This window comes from Polyodon spathula, chromosome 2, assembly GCF_017654505.1.
Source record: "Polyodon spathula isolate WHYD16114869_AA chromosome 2, ASM1765450v1, whole genome shotgun sequence".
NCBI lineage: Eukaryota > Metazoa > Chordata > Actinopteri > Acipenseriformes > Polyodontidae > Polyodon > Polyodon spathula.
Window position 1 is genome coordinate 101,320,647 of NC_054535.1, and position 14,509 is coordinate 101,335,155.

The following is a 14,509-nucleotide window of genomic DNA, read 5'->3' on the forward strand; positions in this document are numbered from 1 at the left end:
CAACTTCACCCAGGTATTGGTATGACCCTATTGCAGGGCTCTAAAATGCAAATCTAGCACAGGCTCATCTGTTGTATTGGCTTGGCATCTCAGCCCATTAAATTGAATGGAGAGACAAGAGCTGGATGCGAGCTGCTAACCTCATGGTTTAAAGCAAACAAGCAAACTGTCCAGTCGAGAGGTAAGTACTGCTAACACATCCGTTGCTATGAGGAGATCCATTAAACTATGCAACAGCAAAATCAACGTGCTTTTATATAATGTTATAAAAAATACTTGGTAGTTTTCTAACAGTGGCACTTCATAAAGTACAGAATTGACTCAATGTGCCTCCTTGCACCCCTGTATCAGTATTATAATTATACCTGAACACACAATGTAGAGTGACCCTTTTAACAAGAGCTGCACAAGTACAGTCTTAGCCAGAACTGCAAAACTATGTGTAAACTTCAGAAAACAACACACCTCCCAGTCCCATTCCCACTCCTCCAAAGCCAAATCAACGTGTGTTTCTAAGAGAAATCAAGATGTCTATCTGGAGTTTCCTTATTTTTTCACAGGAAGGCAAAGGCTTGTTGACTTCCTCTCCCCTCCCTTCCTTCCTTCTTTCCGAAGGTACTCATCTGAAAAATGAGAACAAAGTGATTGTTCCTGTTCTCTTTCTTAAGTCGCTTGAAACAGTGTCCGTGCCTGTTGCTTTACTGCACTGAGATCTGAACGAGCAGCAGGCTGACAGAGAAGGGGAGCGCAGACACTGAGCAGGGGTGAGTCACGCTGGCGTGGGCTTCACTATGTACTTACACTAGCCTTCAATACAGACTCTTATCTGTCATAGATATCTCTGGCTTATTGGTATCCTTTTAATTCATATTATTTAACAATATAGCTGGTTTAAAATCTGTCAGACAGGAATGTATTTATAAAAGTTTCTCCCTTGTTAGTACAGTATGTGGACTTGCCTAGAACATGAGATAACAATACAGTAGTGACTATCATGTTGGTTTGGTAGATCATAAGCTTGTTCCCACTAAGATTTACTGGGAACAGACCCTTGTAGAAATGATGTGGTACAGCATTGACATGCACATTAAAAATGACAAACCATGGAAAACTGCAGGACAGCTATGGTCAAAGGTTTTGCATTACCCTTATAGAAGTAACACATTTTGCTTCATAAGGTCAAGTGAAACCTGCTGAATAATGTTACGCTAACATATTGAATTACATACCACTTAGTAGTTTTCCATATACTTAGCAAAAACTGACAATTGAAATATGTGACATTTGAAAATCTACATGAAATATTGTATTGCTATTATGGCTTACAGTAGACTTTTTCGATCCCATTTTATAGTTTCTTTGATTACATGAAAAGACCTAAATTATGTTAATATACATATATATCCTAAAATTCTAGGTGATGCAAACTTTTGGCCATAGCTGTAGAAAAACTGTAAAATTATTCTGCAGTTTTAAAGGCTAAAGGGGAGATTGAAGTTGAAACTGCCAGCATTTGTACTTTACACTATTGTAAAGAAACCTACAGCAACTCCAGACTACATACATGTAGACACAGATACTATAGGATTATTACCCATATGGGCGTATGTCATAGGAATTGCATATATATATATGTTTGTATATATATATGTTTATATATATATAAACACATACACACACCTGGAATTTTAGTTTTGGAGAACTGCTATACCAAGGGTCTTGAAACATGCCAGGGAAATCCTTTAGTTATTGAGTGTACAGCATCATAATCAATGTCTGTCTGTCTGTCTGTCTGTCTACTGTAGGTTGTACTTGCATTGTATCATTTATCTAGCAAACCTCATCAAATTCTGTGGAACCTGCTCAGGACATTCTTCGGCACAAGTTATTGAGCGATAATCTGAGGCAACATGAAATTGTCTCTTGTACAAAAAAAAAAAAAAATCATTATGAAATGATTGATTCTTGAGAGTTTTTGCAGCTATAATTAAATTGACAGACATTCATGTGAAACTGAGAGCTGCACTTTGCTCACTGCTGTCTACCAAGAACATTCTTGGAAATGGTTGATGACATCACAATAGGCTTTAAATAACTAAATAATCACATTCAGTATAGACCTCAGACTGTTTCCATTATCAATGAATAACACAAATGACCTGCTTCTTAAAAGCTGGAACCTTATGAACTCAATCAACTATTAGTTTAGAAGTGATCAGTTCAGTTCCATCTTGCTCTGATAAGTGCTTACTGTGTTATACCTAGTACAAGCATGGAAAACATGTCACAAACCATTGCTCAACACAAAGGCTGTGTGGTCCAAGGGTTAAAGAAAGGGGCTTGTAACTAAGAGGTCCCTGGTTCAAATCCCACCTCACTTACTCTCTCACTGCGTGACCCTGACCAAGTTACTTGTGGTCTGTCTTTTGGGTGAGACGTTGTTGTAAGTGACTCTGCAGCGAAGGACAACAAAGTCTAGAATAAGACATTTCTTTATGTTGAAACAAATATACAGTATAAGATATACAGTATATAATTACTGTATGCATTTACCATAAAACATTTATGTATTGTGATAGTTTGGCTCTGGTGCAGGTGTTTAAATGAGCATTGTGGATGACACATGATTGATCTGAAATGGTTCCCAGACAAAACAAAAAAAAAAAAAACAAGTACATCAAATAATAATAACAAAAATAGCATTTTATGATTTTGTATAGTCATTTCATTTTTATAGAAGAAACCATTTATTCTTTTTCCAGCTTAAAAAAAGGCAAATATTACATGCCCTGTATTATTCCTACCATGCAGAACATGCATGAAACCAATTATTCTCACCTGTGAAGTGTTCATATTCATAGATTTCAATTCAAAACAACTCATTAGCAGAACGCACTTGCTAATTACACTTAAATAACTCATAACTTTTGAGAATCCACTTTTTCAGCAGGTATTATTTATGGGACTATTGGTAATTAGATACCATACATTCTAATAGTTAAAGTACTGGCAAACTTATTATTAAACCACTATCTTTTTGCTGCATTTAATCAGTACCGTGTTTAGGGTTCATAAATGTTATAATCCTGTCAGCTCTTATAAACAAGTACTTTGTGCGGTTATTGAGATATAAACCTCACATCTTTTTTTCAAAGTTGGTCCTTCCACTCCTGGTCTTTGTTCCAGCCCTGTTCTAGTTGTTTAACTGAACCAATTAAACCTCCATCCAGGCCCTGAAGGAGTTCATTATATAATGTTCCCTGTTAAACCTGGAGTGGAATGATCCTCCAGGACTGTGATTGGATAGCCCTACTATAACTGATCGAATGGTTGATGTCTTAATACAGTAATTATTATTAGTTATGGTGGTATGAAGCTGATGGCCCAGTAATTTCCTATCAACAAAGGGTATCTTAGGGCCCAAAGTCAAGGTTACAGTGACCAGACGGTAAGGCAATGCTTGATTGACATGTTAAGATGAAGATGCTCCCATGTTATTGTAAAAATTATGTTTCTGTTCTTAATCTAAAATACCCTTTTATTTCTTAAAGCAGTCTCTCTTCCTGTTCTAACAGATTTGAATCTTTAAAAACACGCGCGCACACATCCACACAGGTGAGGCACACAGTGAGAAATCCATGTCTCACAGCAAGGCAGCATTTTACAGAAGTAAAAACACTTCCCTTTTTCTTTTTAAAATAAAAAAACTACAAATGAAAATGATAATTCAAATTTGGGATGAGTGAAACTGGGCTGGGGTCCAGCAGTGCTGCTTCCCTTTTATCTTTCCTTTCTTCCTCAGTAAGACACATATTTTTTGTGCTGAACTTTTTGCTGCCTTTGACTTTTCATTTTAATTTTCTTAAACCGGTGTGTATGTTCTATTTTATTGCTCAGACCTAGCCCACCAGTTATAATGTAGAAGACCAGGCTAACCAGGTTATAATTCATCCAGACTCAGCACTAGTCCTTCAGGACAGGTTACAGCTGTATTTCATTTGACTCCTCATGTTTCCTTCAATGACATTCCTAGGGCTATATTCTCATATATTATCATTTAAATATCCGAAGCAGAAATGCAGTAGAACTCTGTTAGCTGGCCTGCCGAGCTCACAAATCCAAGTACAACGTTTTATTCAACAATGAGTACGCACTGCTGTCATTGTACAGCATATAGTGTTGGTTTTAAGCTTCTCTAGGTAGTTTCACTTGCAACATTAAATAATGATATGAAAGTCGTTGACGTGGAAAGGAGAAGTGTCCATCCTTCTATCCTAGTGAGAAGAAGAGCAGGGTAGTTTCCCAGAGAGAACTGAGAACATATTGTAAACTGACAAAGTGTCTGCAGGGGAGAGAGGCGAGCTTGGAAGTGCTTACTTCCGCATTTACAACAATACACTCTCATACTTTACTGGCAGTGCAGTCAAACCTGAGGGTCTTTGAGGGCTGGCAAGAAAACCCCAAACCTGGAGGCTGAACATTGACTCGACACATTTCAGGGCACTCGTTAGAAACAATTACAAAGGAAAAGGCATCCTTTCTGAAAGGAGCAATGTAAGTGTAACAACCAGCAAGGAATTGCTCCTAGCTGCACTACCTGCTTTCTTGCTGGTTTTATTCATTTTAAATGATTTTATTCCTTTCATTCTTTGTATTCTTTTCTAAACCAGACTGCCAAGTTAGAATAGGGTGGAGAAAAACTACTGTGACTTTATATATTGAGCAGTACTGAACAACATAGCAAATCTAGCGGACATGGGTTCCAAATGTTTCTGAGCAGATCTACACACTGATGTAGGCAATGTGAAGTGGCTTTATTTACACTGTTCATGTTAAACATATGCACTCCAGTTCATTGTTTAAAATCTAACCATGTAATAGACTTTACTTTCTTTAAAAGGGGGTACCAGTTTTTTTTGGTGTATTTTACAGTCTCAAAATAGGCATTATATTTATAGCAACTATAATTTTTGTTTATTATTATTATTATTATTATTATTATTATTATTATTATTATTATTATTACGTCATCTACCACAGTTAGGGCACACTCAGTATTAGAAAACTATGTTTCACATTATATTCTTCAAGACAGCATTTTAAACCTAGATTTACCTTGAAATTGCAATGATTCATCGGGCACCCTTCCTCCTTGGAGTTTAAACTCAAACTTCTACAGTTAAGAATTATCTACCGATTTACTGGTAAAATACTGTACCATGCCAGTAGCATTTCTTTTTGCAAGAGGTCATTACCAGTAAACTGAATATGTTTTAATACTTCCAACTGGTAATACAAGTGGATTTTTTCTTTTTTTTAATCACATCTTTTTTCATGTTTCCCAAAAAATACACACTCATGAAAAGTATACAGGACACACATATGCACTGTGAGGATATACATTACATGGTATAGATTTCTTCTGGAATAATAATAATAATAATACAAAAAATCTAATTAAAGAAATTGTTTTCATTTTGAAAGGGTAAAGCTGTTCAAAAATGGAGATGGACGCAACGCAGATTCAAGCTGAAGCGAGTCACTTGACTGATGGAAGGAAGACACCACCCATCAATTACCATCAGCCCTTTCCCCTCCTAAAGCCTTCCAGATTCCCACATCTGGGGGACACATTTAGCAGAAGCTTTCTAGACTACAGACCTGAGCACCTCATGGGGTTCGAGAGGTTCCACGTAACCTCGGAAGGTTCTCGGAAACGCAAGAGGACTCCTTTCAAAGTGACACAAGCCCTACGAGACGTGGAATCCTCTGACGAGATGGGTGAGGAGAGCAGTAGCAGAAAGACCATGGACATGCCTCACCTGCCCTATCCTGTCCCCCACCCGCCTCCCCCACCGCAACCAATGTACAACCCCCAAATGATAGACCTGAGTAGGTTTCATTTTTATAGAGCGCTGGATCACTTTGATACCAGGCCGGTGAAGCAGGAGCCCATCCAACACGATGTCATGTGGTCCAGCAGTCCGCTCATGATGTACCCTTCCCCTTCTTATTTTTCCAAAATCCATCCCGGAATGATCCCCTTTCCTTTTCTCATGCCGAACCCGGCCATGCATTTCCCACACAGGTTCTATCCCAACGAAACCCTGGTCAATTACAGGGCTGACGAAAACGAGAAAGGGCAGGATAGTGGCGAAAGGGTGGACGTCAACATCCACATCGATGACAGCTACTACGTGGACATGGGAGGCGGCCAGAAGCGCTGGAAGTGCCGCATGTGCGAGAAGTCCTACACCTCCAAGTACAACCTGATCACCCACATCCTGGGCCACAGCGGCATCAAGCCTCACTCCTGCAATCAGTGTGGGAAGCTCTTCAAACAACTCAGCCACCTGCACACCCACATGCTGACACACCAGGGGACCAGGCCTCACAAGTGCCAGGTGTGCCACAAAGCCTTCACCCAAACCAGCCACCTGAAGAGACACATGATGCAACATAGCGACGTCAAGCCCTACACCTGCAGGATCTGTGGCCGGGGCTTCGCCTACCCCAGTGAGCTCAAAGCCCACGAGGTGAAGCATGAGGGAGGCCAGGATAATATCTGTGTGGAGTGTGGCCTGGACTTCCCTACTCTGACCCAGCTGAAAAGACACCTGAACGCCCACAGGGGCCCCGCCCAGTACACCTGCACAGAGTGCGATAAGACTTTCCAGTACCCCAGCCAGCTGCAGAATCACATGATGAAACACAAAGACATTCGGCCCTACATCTGTACTGAGTGTGGCATGGAGTTCGTTCAGCCCCACCATCTCAAACAACACACCTTAATTCATAAGGTAGGACTTCCGTCTCACACTGTGGGGACCAGCAGGGAGGCGCTGTTTATTTTTCAATACTGTGTAGTAAGTGATAGTCTTAGTGTTCCTAAAACAGCAGCTAGCTTTCAGAAATGTGTTTCATTAATTTAGAATGAATCAGCAGCTGTAATATCGTATAAATGATGTGTATCTTACTTTTCTTTTGTAATTTCCTTCAGTCATTTCTTTATTTTTTCATTTATGATCTCATGATCGTGACTTTATTACAATAACAAAATAATCACTTAATATTTTAAGTCAAAGTATTTATTTTCTTTTAAACGACATATTGGATTTGTTTTAATTAAAATATAACCAATTAAAAAAAAAACCTTTCAATTATAATCCTTTCTTCCCAAGTAACTTTACAGTTTTGTAGCAATTTAATTTCAATGGTGCTCTGGAGTATTAATATAGACGTGCTTCTTAAAAATGGAAATAAAGCTGACTATAGTCTAAAATATACATTTTCAGAACACGTATAAAAAAGGTGTTGAAGCTTTCACTTACAGGGCACATACAGTATTATTTATTAGTAAGTCATAATTAAGAAAATCATTATTGTAGCACTGCTTGATAACTAATTACTATAGTACAGCCATTAATATTTTAATTAATAACACTTAATTTAACAAATAATTACATAGTCAGTTTTATGAAGGTGGCCTGTAATTGAAAGTGTTACCCAAAAGTGAAATGTGGTATTGGATGTTTACTGGTAAGAGAAGTTGCTGATGATAGTAACTTAGGTGTCTTTTTGGTAGGTGACAAAACAAAGATGGCCCTTTGATTTGTGCTATTTACTTTACAGTACAATGTATATAAAATAAACAGAGACATAACTCAAGTTGAAATTGCATATACATTTTTAGACTATTTCATATCTTACTTGTTCGATATCCTATTTGTTTATAATCCTCTCCTGCTTTTTCTGATTAGATCATTATTTACCAGGCTAACAAACAAATGGTCCTTTTAAACCACAGGGCCATCTTCTGAAAAGACTCCTTCAAGCTGAACTACTGTAATGAGCCGGACTGAAAAATGAACACTAGGGCTGTGCAGCAACAATCTCTGCTCCTTCTATAGCTGTCATTTTGCATTAAGATTTCCCATGTTTAACTCGGGCCAGACATTACAGGTGCACATTATTAAAACTAAAAACATTACTCATATTCACATTTAGCAGTCTTTTCCGAAGCAGATCTTCTTTATAGGAAAGGGTTTACGTGTAATTTTACTGAATATGTAACAGCTCAGAGGCGGGGCGTGAACTGGCACATGGCCCACCGCCAGCGAACATCTTAACCACAATGGAAAAGAGATGGGCTCATCTGCATTCGTGGTTATACATGTTGAGTGTTTAACCTCATCTCATCTCACCAACGGGACACAATCTGTAATGTTAGTGTATCACACAACACTGCCCACTGCACATATTTGAAACATACATTCAAATACTAAATCATGAAACCTGAATAAAACTAATGAAACTCCAAGGTTGAATCAAGCTATACCCAATCAGTATAATCCACATCTGGATATTATTATACTTTTAACCTCCTATTTTCAGGGGTCCAAGATGGTTGATGCAATCCAGGGAGATTCCCCAAGGCTTTACAATTTTGATTAAGTTGACCCCAAACATATTGATTTGGAGCGCTTGCCCCATTGACTGTGTCTCCCTTTTCTTGCAGGGTGTGAAAGAACACAAGTGTGGGATCTGTGGGCGGGAGTTCACCCTTCTGGCAAACATGAAGCGTCATGTTCTCATTCACACCAACATCCGAGCCTACCAGTGCCACCTCTGCTTCAAGAGCTTTGTGCAGAAACAGACTCTAAAGGCACACATGATCGTGCATTCAGACGTCAAACCCTACAGATGCAAGGTCAGTAAGCCCTTCAAATCACGCTCATGGAAATAGCTCAGGTGAATTCAGTCCCTTGGTGTTCAATGAATCAATTCTATATGTATGTAATGTTTATTTCTGTTTGGGTTTTAAAACACATTTAAACTACAATACATTCAGCTTCTTGGTAAAATAAAATAAGAAGAATAAGTTATACAATTAGTTTGGGGCTTCCCTTGAAATGCTATAAAATAATCTTCACTTACCTTAAAACCTTCCTCAGAGCCAAGTTTAACAGAGTACAATGTAGTTTAACAGAGTACAATGTAGTTATTTGCTAGCACTGTATTATAGAGCGTGCAAGGAATGCATTTACACTGTAATAATTGAGGTATTACAGCGCGTATAAATGGCTTGGGGAGACTAAGGTCTAACAAACATATTTCTCGTTTTCCTACTGTTCAACCGCCAGACCGCTAGGACAGCTGGGATATCAAAATCAACACTGTAGTGTAGATACAGGATTTAGTTGCATTTCAATGTCACTGGAGGAGACAATGGTTGGCTGGTTTAACGTCAATTCTTCCCGCCGAGCTGAGCCCCCCCATACGGTTTTGCAGGAGGCAGTCGACGAAAACTCTGAATCATTTTCGCTCATTCCCTTGCCTGGAACATCCTTTTCACAATTTCTACATTTATTGGAATTGCTGTTATCTATACAAACAGCTTAATCCGAATCTGATTTTACAGAACTTGTGGCAAAATATTTTCGTAGCATACTGTCTGTTTTCACGCACCACTGTTTTGTGAGAATTTGATAACTGTGACACTACAGTCAGAACCTACCTCATTCAACTGTCTGAACAAACGCCACCTTTCAGAACACTGTTTGTGGTGCCAGATTATGAATGTTTCTGAAGTTTTTTCTTTAGATTTTTCCAGTCCTTCACTCCATTTTCAATGAAAGTGAGGTCTTTTGAACTTCTGAAAAAGTGTCTGCAAGGAAAGCAGAAAACCCCATCTGCCTGCTTACTGTACTCTAAATATGAAAACGTATTTTAATAATCTGATGAAAATGAATGGTTTTGCTTACCAGTTTTCAGATACACAGGTAAACAAGGCTATGGGTCCTGTTGCAGTATCACCAGGGTTCAAAATACAGGATTTAGTTGCATTTCAATGTCATTCGAGGATGCAATGCTTGGCTGGTTTAACGTGCATTCTTCCTGTTGATCTAAGCCCCATATAGATATTCGAAAGTTTATGGTAAGAGTGGAGTTATTTTTTTTTGCAAATATACCTTATGAAATACGTTAAATGCCCCTTGATTATAAATAAAATAGTAAGTGTGTGTTTAGAAGATTAATAGTCAGTACTAATAATTGATTTATATTGGTGTGAAGTGATGGGAATGGTGTTCAAAATTGGTGCAGGTACTGCAGGACTGCAGAACAGGTTAACGGATTTAAAGGTTTTAAAAAACAGTGCAGCTTGTTATCCTTACTGTTTTTCTAATTTGCTTAAATAGGCATAACATGTTTTAAAGTACAAGCTAGTGTTATGTTAAACTTCATTTATTTGGCCGCCTTAAAAAAAAAACCAACACAATGAATGAAACTTAATATTCAGACTCACTAGTTACAGAGTATAAAAAAAATAATGCAGGTCAGCTAATAGCTCCTGCTCTACTGTGAAATTACATGCAACGACTTTGTGAACTACATTTGGTTCCCTGATGTAATAACATAGTTATACCATGACATATGTTGCTATTATATAATAACATGCTTATTCCACCAGTAGTTACTATGTAATAACATAAACCATGGGCAGTAATCTGTTTATTGTCGTGTTATTACACATGTATGTATTCCCTGTAATCAAAAGGGCTATGAGTTTTTTTTAGAATATGAAAAGTCTATTTGCATATTGTGCCTGTAACTGGTTTACTGTTCTTATAAAATGTACAGTCTATTTTCTCAGGGCTAAGATTTAGATAGGGAGTAATAATTTACAGTACTAAATATTGTGACATGGTCGTAATTTAAATTAGAATAATTAAAATGATTACATTAAATTAGTGTTTTTCATTATTACAAATCAATAAAAAATATTTTAAGAACCGTACTTCCCCCCCATTGCTTACTGCGCTTCTTCGATCATATACCATTTCATGACTATGCAGACTCTACACCGATCCACCCTATTAGTTTTGTAATGGGCACATCCCTTTATATAAAGCTGGCTCTGTAAAAACATGCCTAGCAGTGGAGTTGAGATCTGCCTGAATGAAAACATTGCATAATGACCTAAAGGTGCGGGTGATGCAGAGAGCACAGCCCCCACCAGGCCTCAGATGGAGCTCACACTGGCACGCTGGGGGTTAAGGCGATGACCAGATAGCTGTGTTTTGGCCCGAGGCTCCTCCTCACTCGAAGGAAGGATATAGCTGCATAAACTGCTTGCTTGACAATGGCTCTTATGTCCCCTGAGAACTGCCTGCAAATAGATTTCATCTTGCTTTCTCTTGTACTTTTTAAAACTTCCTGTTTTCTCACGGTGCGTTTGGACAGTATACAGTCCTTCTCTCTCTTCTACACCCTTCTAAAAAAGAATACAGAGGAAGGACAGCACGGGATTGCCCTCTCAACCTTTCAGTCCGCTCCAGTTATTGTGGGCTTCCTTTCACATGTAATTCCATGTATTATTATTGCTATTATTATTATTACCTTCAGCATCTACAAAGAGACCCCCCCAACACACACACACACCCCACCACCACTGTGAACAGATTTCAATTGTCAAAGAAAAACATACTCCTGCATTTCTTTGTTCTTCTAAAGCAGCAGGATTGTAGAGGGTGAGGCAGTTGAGCAAACTGTGGGACTGAAATAATTCACAGCAGGACAGGGCTGGTGGGAGGGTAGGACCAGGAGTTGGATGAGGGTGTGTCACTAAAGCATCCAACTTCCTTTCAGATAACACATACAGACCTGTTAATGGTGAGCTGTTGTATTAGTGGTGCTGCTTATAACTAGGTGTGGAAACGCAAGGTTTTCTGGAAAGATTTATTGTACTTATCTAATCTAGTCATGTCCCAGAACATGTGAAAAGTGAAGAGCAACCACCCACACTGCAGTATTACTGTTAGCAGCAACAGCCATGTAACTGCACCACAGCAAACACGTTTAAATAATTTATTTAAAAGAGAAAAAACAGAAGTTCTTATTTTGAGTTCCCTTTCGTAGAATTGTTTGAGATTTTAAATTAATTGTGTTGAGGAAAGAGAAGACATACAGCACTTCTGGGTGGTTATTCAGTAAACCCTGTGAGTGACCTTGAGTCTGCACAGCAGCCTGGACTGTTACCATAAACTCAAAATGTTAGCTTCCACGTCTGGAGAAAGGAGCATTTTCAATTGGAAAAGCTTTCCCTAAATTGCAGTTATGGATTTGTGTTTGTATTTAATGTTTACCTCCCACTTTCTGGGGAAAATGCTGCTTCCAAACCTGAAAATACTCTGTCACACTGTGTATTGGAGCACGACAATGAACCTGCTTCTATACCTGCAAACAGTCTGTCACACAGTGTATTGGAGCACTAGAATGAAATGGAGCACATTTAACACAGAGTCTCTGTCATGTTTGCTGTGCTGCAGAGCGCACATTTAACACAGAGTCTCTGTCATGTTTGCTGTACTGCAGAGCGCACAGTTAACACACAGAGTCTCTGACATGTTTGCTGTGCTGCAGAGCTCAGGTCATGCAAGTTGTTTCTTTTTCTTGGCAGCTGTGTGGAAAGGAGTTCAACCGAATGCACAATTTGATGGGCCACATGCACTTGCACTCAGACAGTAAGCCATTCAAGTGTCTTTATTGCGCGAGCAAATTCACTCTGAAAGGAAACCTCACCAGGCACATGAAGGTCAAGCACGGGGTGATGGGTGGAGGACTCACCTCACAAGGTAACGGGTGCTTTTCAGAGGGTAGGTTTTAGGATGTCTTCATGGGATGTTTCTATGCTTACTGGATAATAAGTTGGGTATGTGAATATACCTTGATGCGTGCTGATCCCTTTTTACCCGATGTGATGATGTCATATCAGTTATTTGAAAGGTGTTATTTATATATATATATATATATATATATATATATATATATATATATATATATATATTTCTGTTTAGCTGTTGTTTGAAATACACATGAATAACAAATAAAACAATGTAGTTAATTAAATGCTATGCAAATAATTAGAAACTGCCAACTTTGTCCAAAATCAATAAATCAAATAACTTAGGGGGATGGAGCACGAGTAACTCCAAGATTACCCTTTCAGTTTTTCTTTGCACTGCACAGTAATCATCTTGAGGGGATGTGCATGCACATTAATGCAGCGGTGGCTGTGTGCAAACTGTGAGTTAAAGAGAGTTGCACCTGATATGAATCTTTAAAGCCAGCAGTCTCAAAACACTACTTGGTCTAGCTTTGGAAATTAATATATGTGTGGGCCACAATTTACAATGGTGGTAGTTCATAAGGTGTTGGGAGAAGGCTGTGTGGAATTACATTTGCCACTTTCCGTAAAGTGCAGCTGATATTTGAGTAACAGATGGACTATAAAGGGAAAATGACCCAGTGTTATTATTCTAATCTGTTAAACTCCCTGACAGGCTTCAGAAGGAGAGGAAGATTCCGACTGCCATCCCAAACAGATGTGGGGGCCAGCTTTGAGCAGCAGGAGCCCTTTGACCTTTCCCAGAAGGGCAGACCTAAGCTGCGGGTGTCTCACTCAGACGGAGAAAGTGCCAAGGGCAGCTCGTGTCAGGAAGAAGAGGAAGACAGCTACAGGATGGGCCAGTACAGCCTTGAAGACTATCACCATGGCAACAGAACATTCCTACCTCAGAATCTGGCTTACAAACAGAAGGGCCTGACTGAGGCCTTTACAGAAGCACAGGGAGCCAAGGAGGATGGAGATGTGATGAAGGAGCAAGTGGGAAAAGAGGAAGAGGAAGAGGAAGAGGAAGAGGAGGAAAAACAAAAGTATTACGTGATGAAGGAAAAGTATCCTCGTATACAGTATTTTCCAAACCAGCTGAGTGATTCTTCAGGTCAATTCTACACTCAAAACTTTAGAAGGAACAGGAGATATAGCATTCAAAGTCGAGCGATGATAGAAAACTGAGAAATACACTGTGTTTCAAAAGCATTCCCTTCCAAAACTAATGTGAAGGTCATTACCATTAGAGAAAACATCTATCCATCCTGTAATCATTGCTTGTTAATAATATGTGTTAGAAATACTGTTTGTTATACCATGATATGTGTTCATGGTGTATTAATGTTCCAACACTCATGAATGTTTGACATGTTTACTGAAGTCCTCAGCATATTTTACCTTTGAGACTGCAAACCTGAGCGGTAGTGGTAAATCTGTAATGAGTCAGTATAAAAACTCTCTGACAAACCTCACACCCCAATACCTGTGAGTGCACAAACAGTAATAGATGGTGATTAAGAACACACATCATTGGATAATAAACTGATAACATTGTTTTTTATAACATGCACATTCAGAGTGTATGCAGTACTCATCTGAACTTGTGTTTCATCACATATGATGCTCAGGTATTTATTGTTTTTTTGACACAACACAATGGATTGCTATTGTAAGGACAGAACTGAAGTAAGGGAGCCTATATACCAGCGGACCTCAAAGTAATCTGGGCACGGGCATAAATTGATCTTACTTGGCTGTTTGCGGGCACGCTGACTATTGCATAGGATCTTATCTTACACATTGCCTTCTCACGACATACACAGTGTGTGTGTGTGT

At 38.9% G+C, this 14,509-nt stretch overlaps 1 protein-coding gene across 3 annotated transcripts; it reads left to right on the forward strand.

Annotated features, from left to right (window-relative positions):
- Positions 1-640: 640 nt before the first annotated feature.
- On the forward strand, positions 641-14,489 carry LOC121305562 (zinc finger protein 366-like). 3 transcript variants are annotated; one of them, XM_041237227.1, is made up of 5 exons: positions 641-764; positions 5,485-6,800; positions 8,519-8,710; positions 12,461-12,656; positions 13,344-14,489. In XM_041237227.1, exons 2-5 carry the CDS (start codon positions 5,502-5,504, stop codon positions 13,856-13,858), a joined length of 2,202 nt encoding a protein of 733 aa, XP_041093161.1. In that variant the 5' UTR covers positions 641-764; positions 5,485-5,501; the 3' UTR covers positions 13,859-14,489. The 3 variants fall into 3 exon arrangements, with proteins under 3 accessions (XP_041093161.1, XP_041093177.1, XP_041093169.1); XM_041237243.1 differs by having other exon boundaries at positions 12,461-12,635; XM_041237235.1 differs by lacking the exon at positions 641-764 and adding an exon at positions 4,452-4,554.
- The last annotated feature ends 20 nt before the right edge of the window (positions 14,490-14,509 follow it).

Coding starts and splice junctions, on each gene's coding strand:
- LOC121305562 (XM_041237227.1), top strand. CDS start 5,502: ATGGAGATGGACGCAACGCAGATTCAAGCTGAAGCGAGTCACTTGACT. Junction 6,801..8,518: donor AACACACCTTAATTCATAAG/GTAGGACTTCCG, acceptor CTTTTCTTGCAG/GGTGTGAAAGAACACAAGTG. Junction 8,711..12,460: donor TCAAACCCTACAGATGCAAG/GTCAGTAAGCCC, acceptor TTTTCTTGGCAG/CTGTGTGGAAAGGAGTTCAA.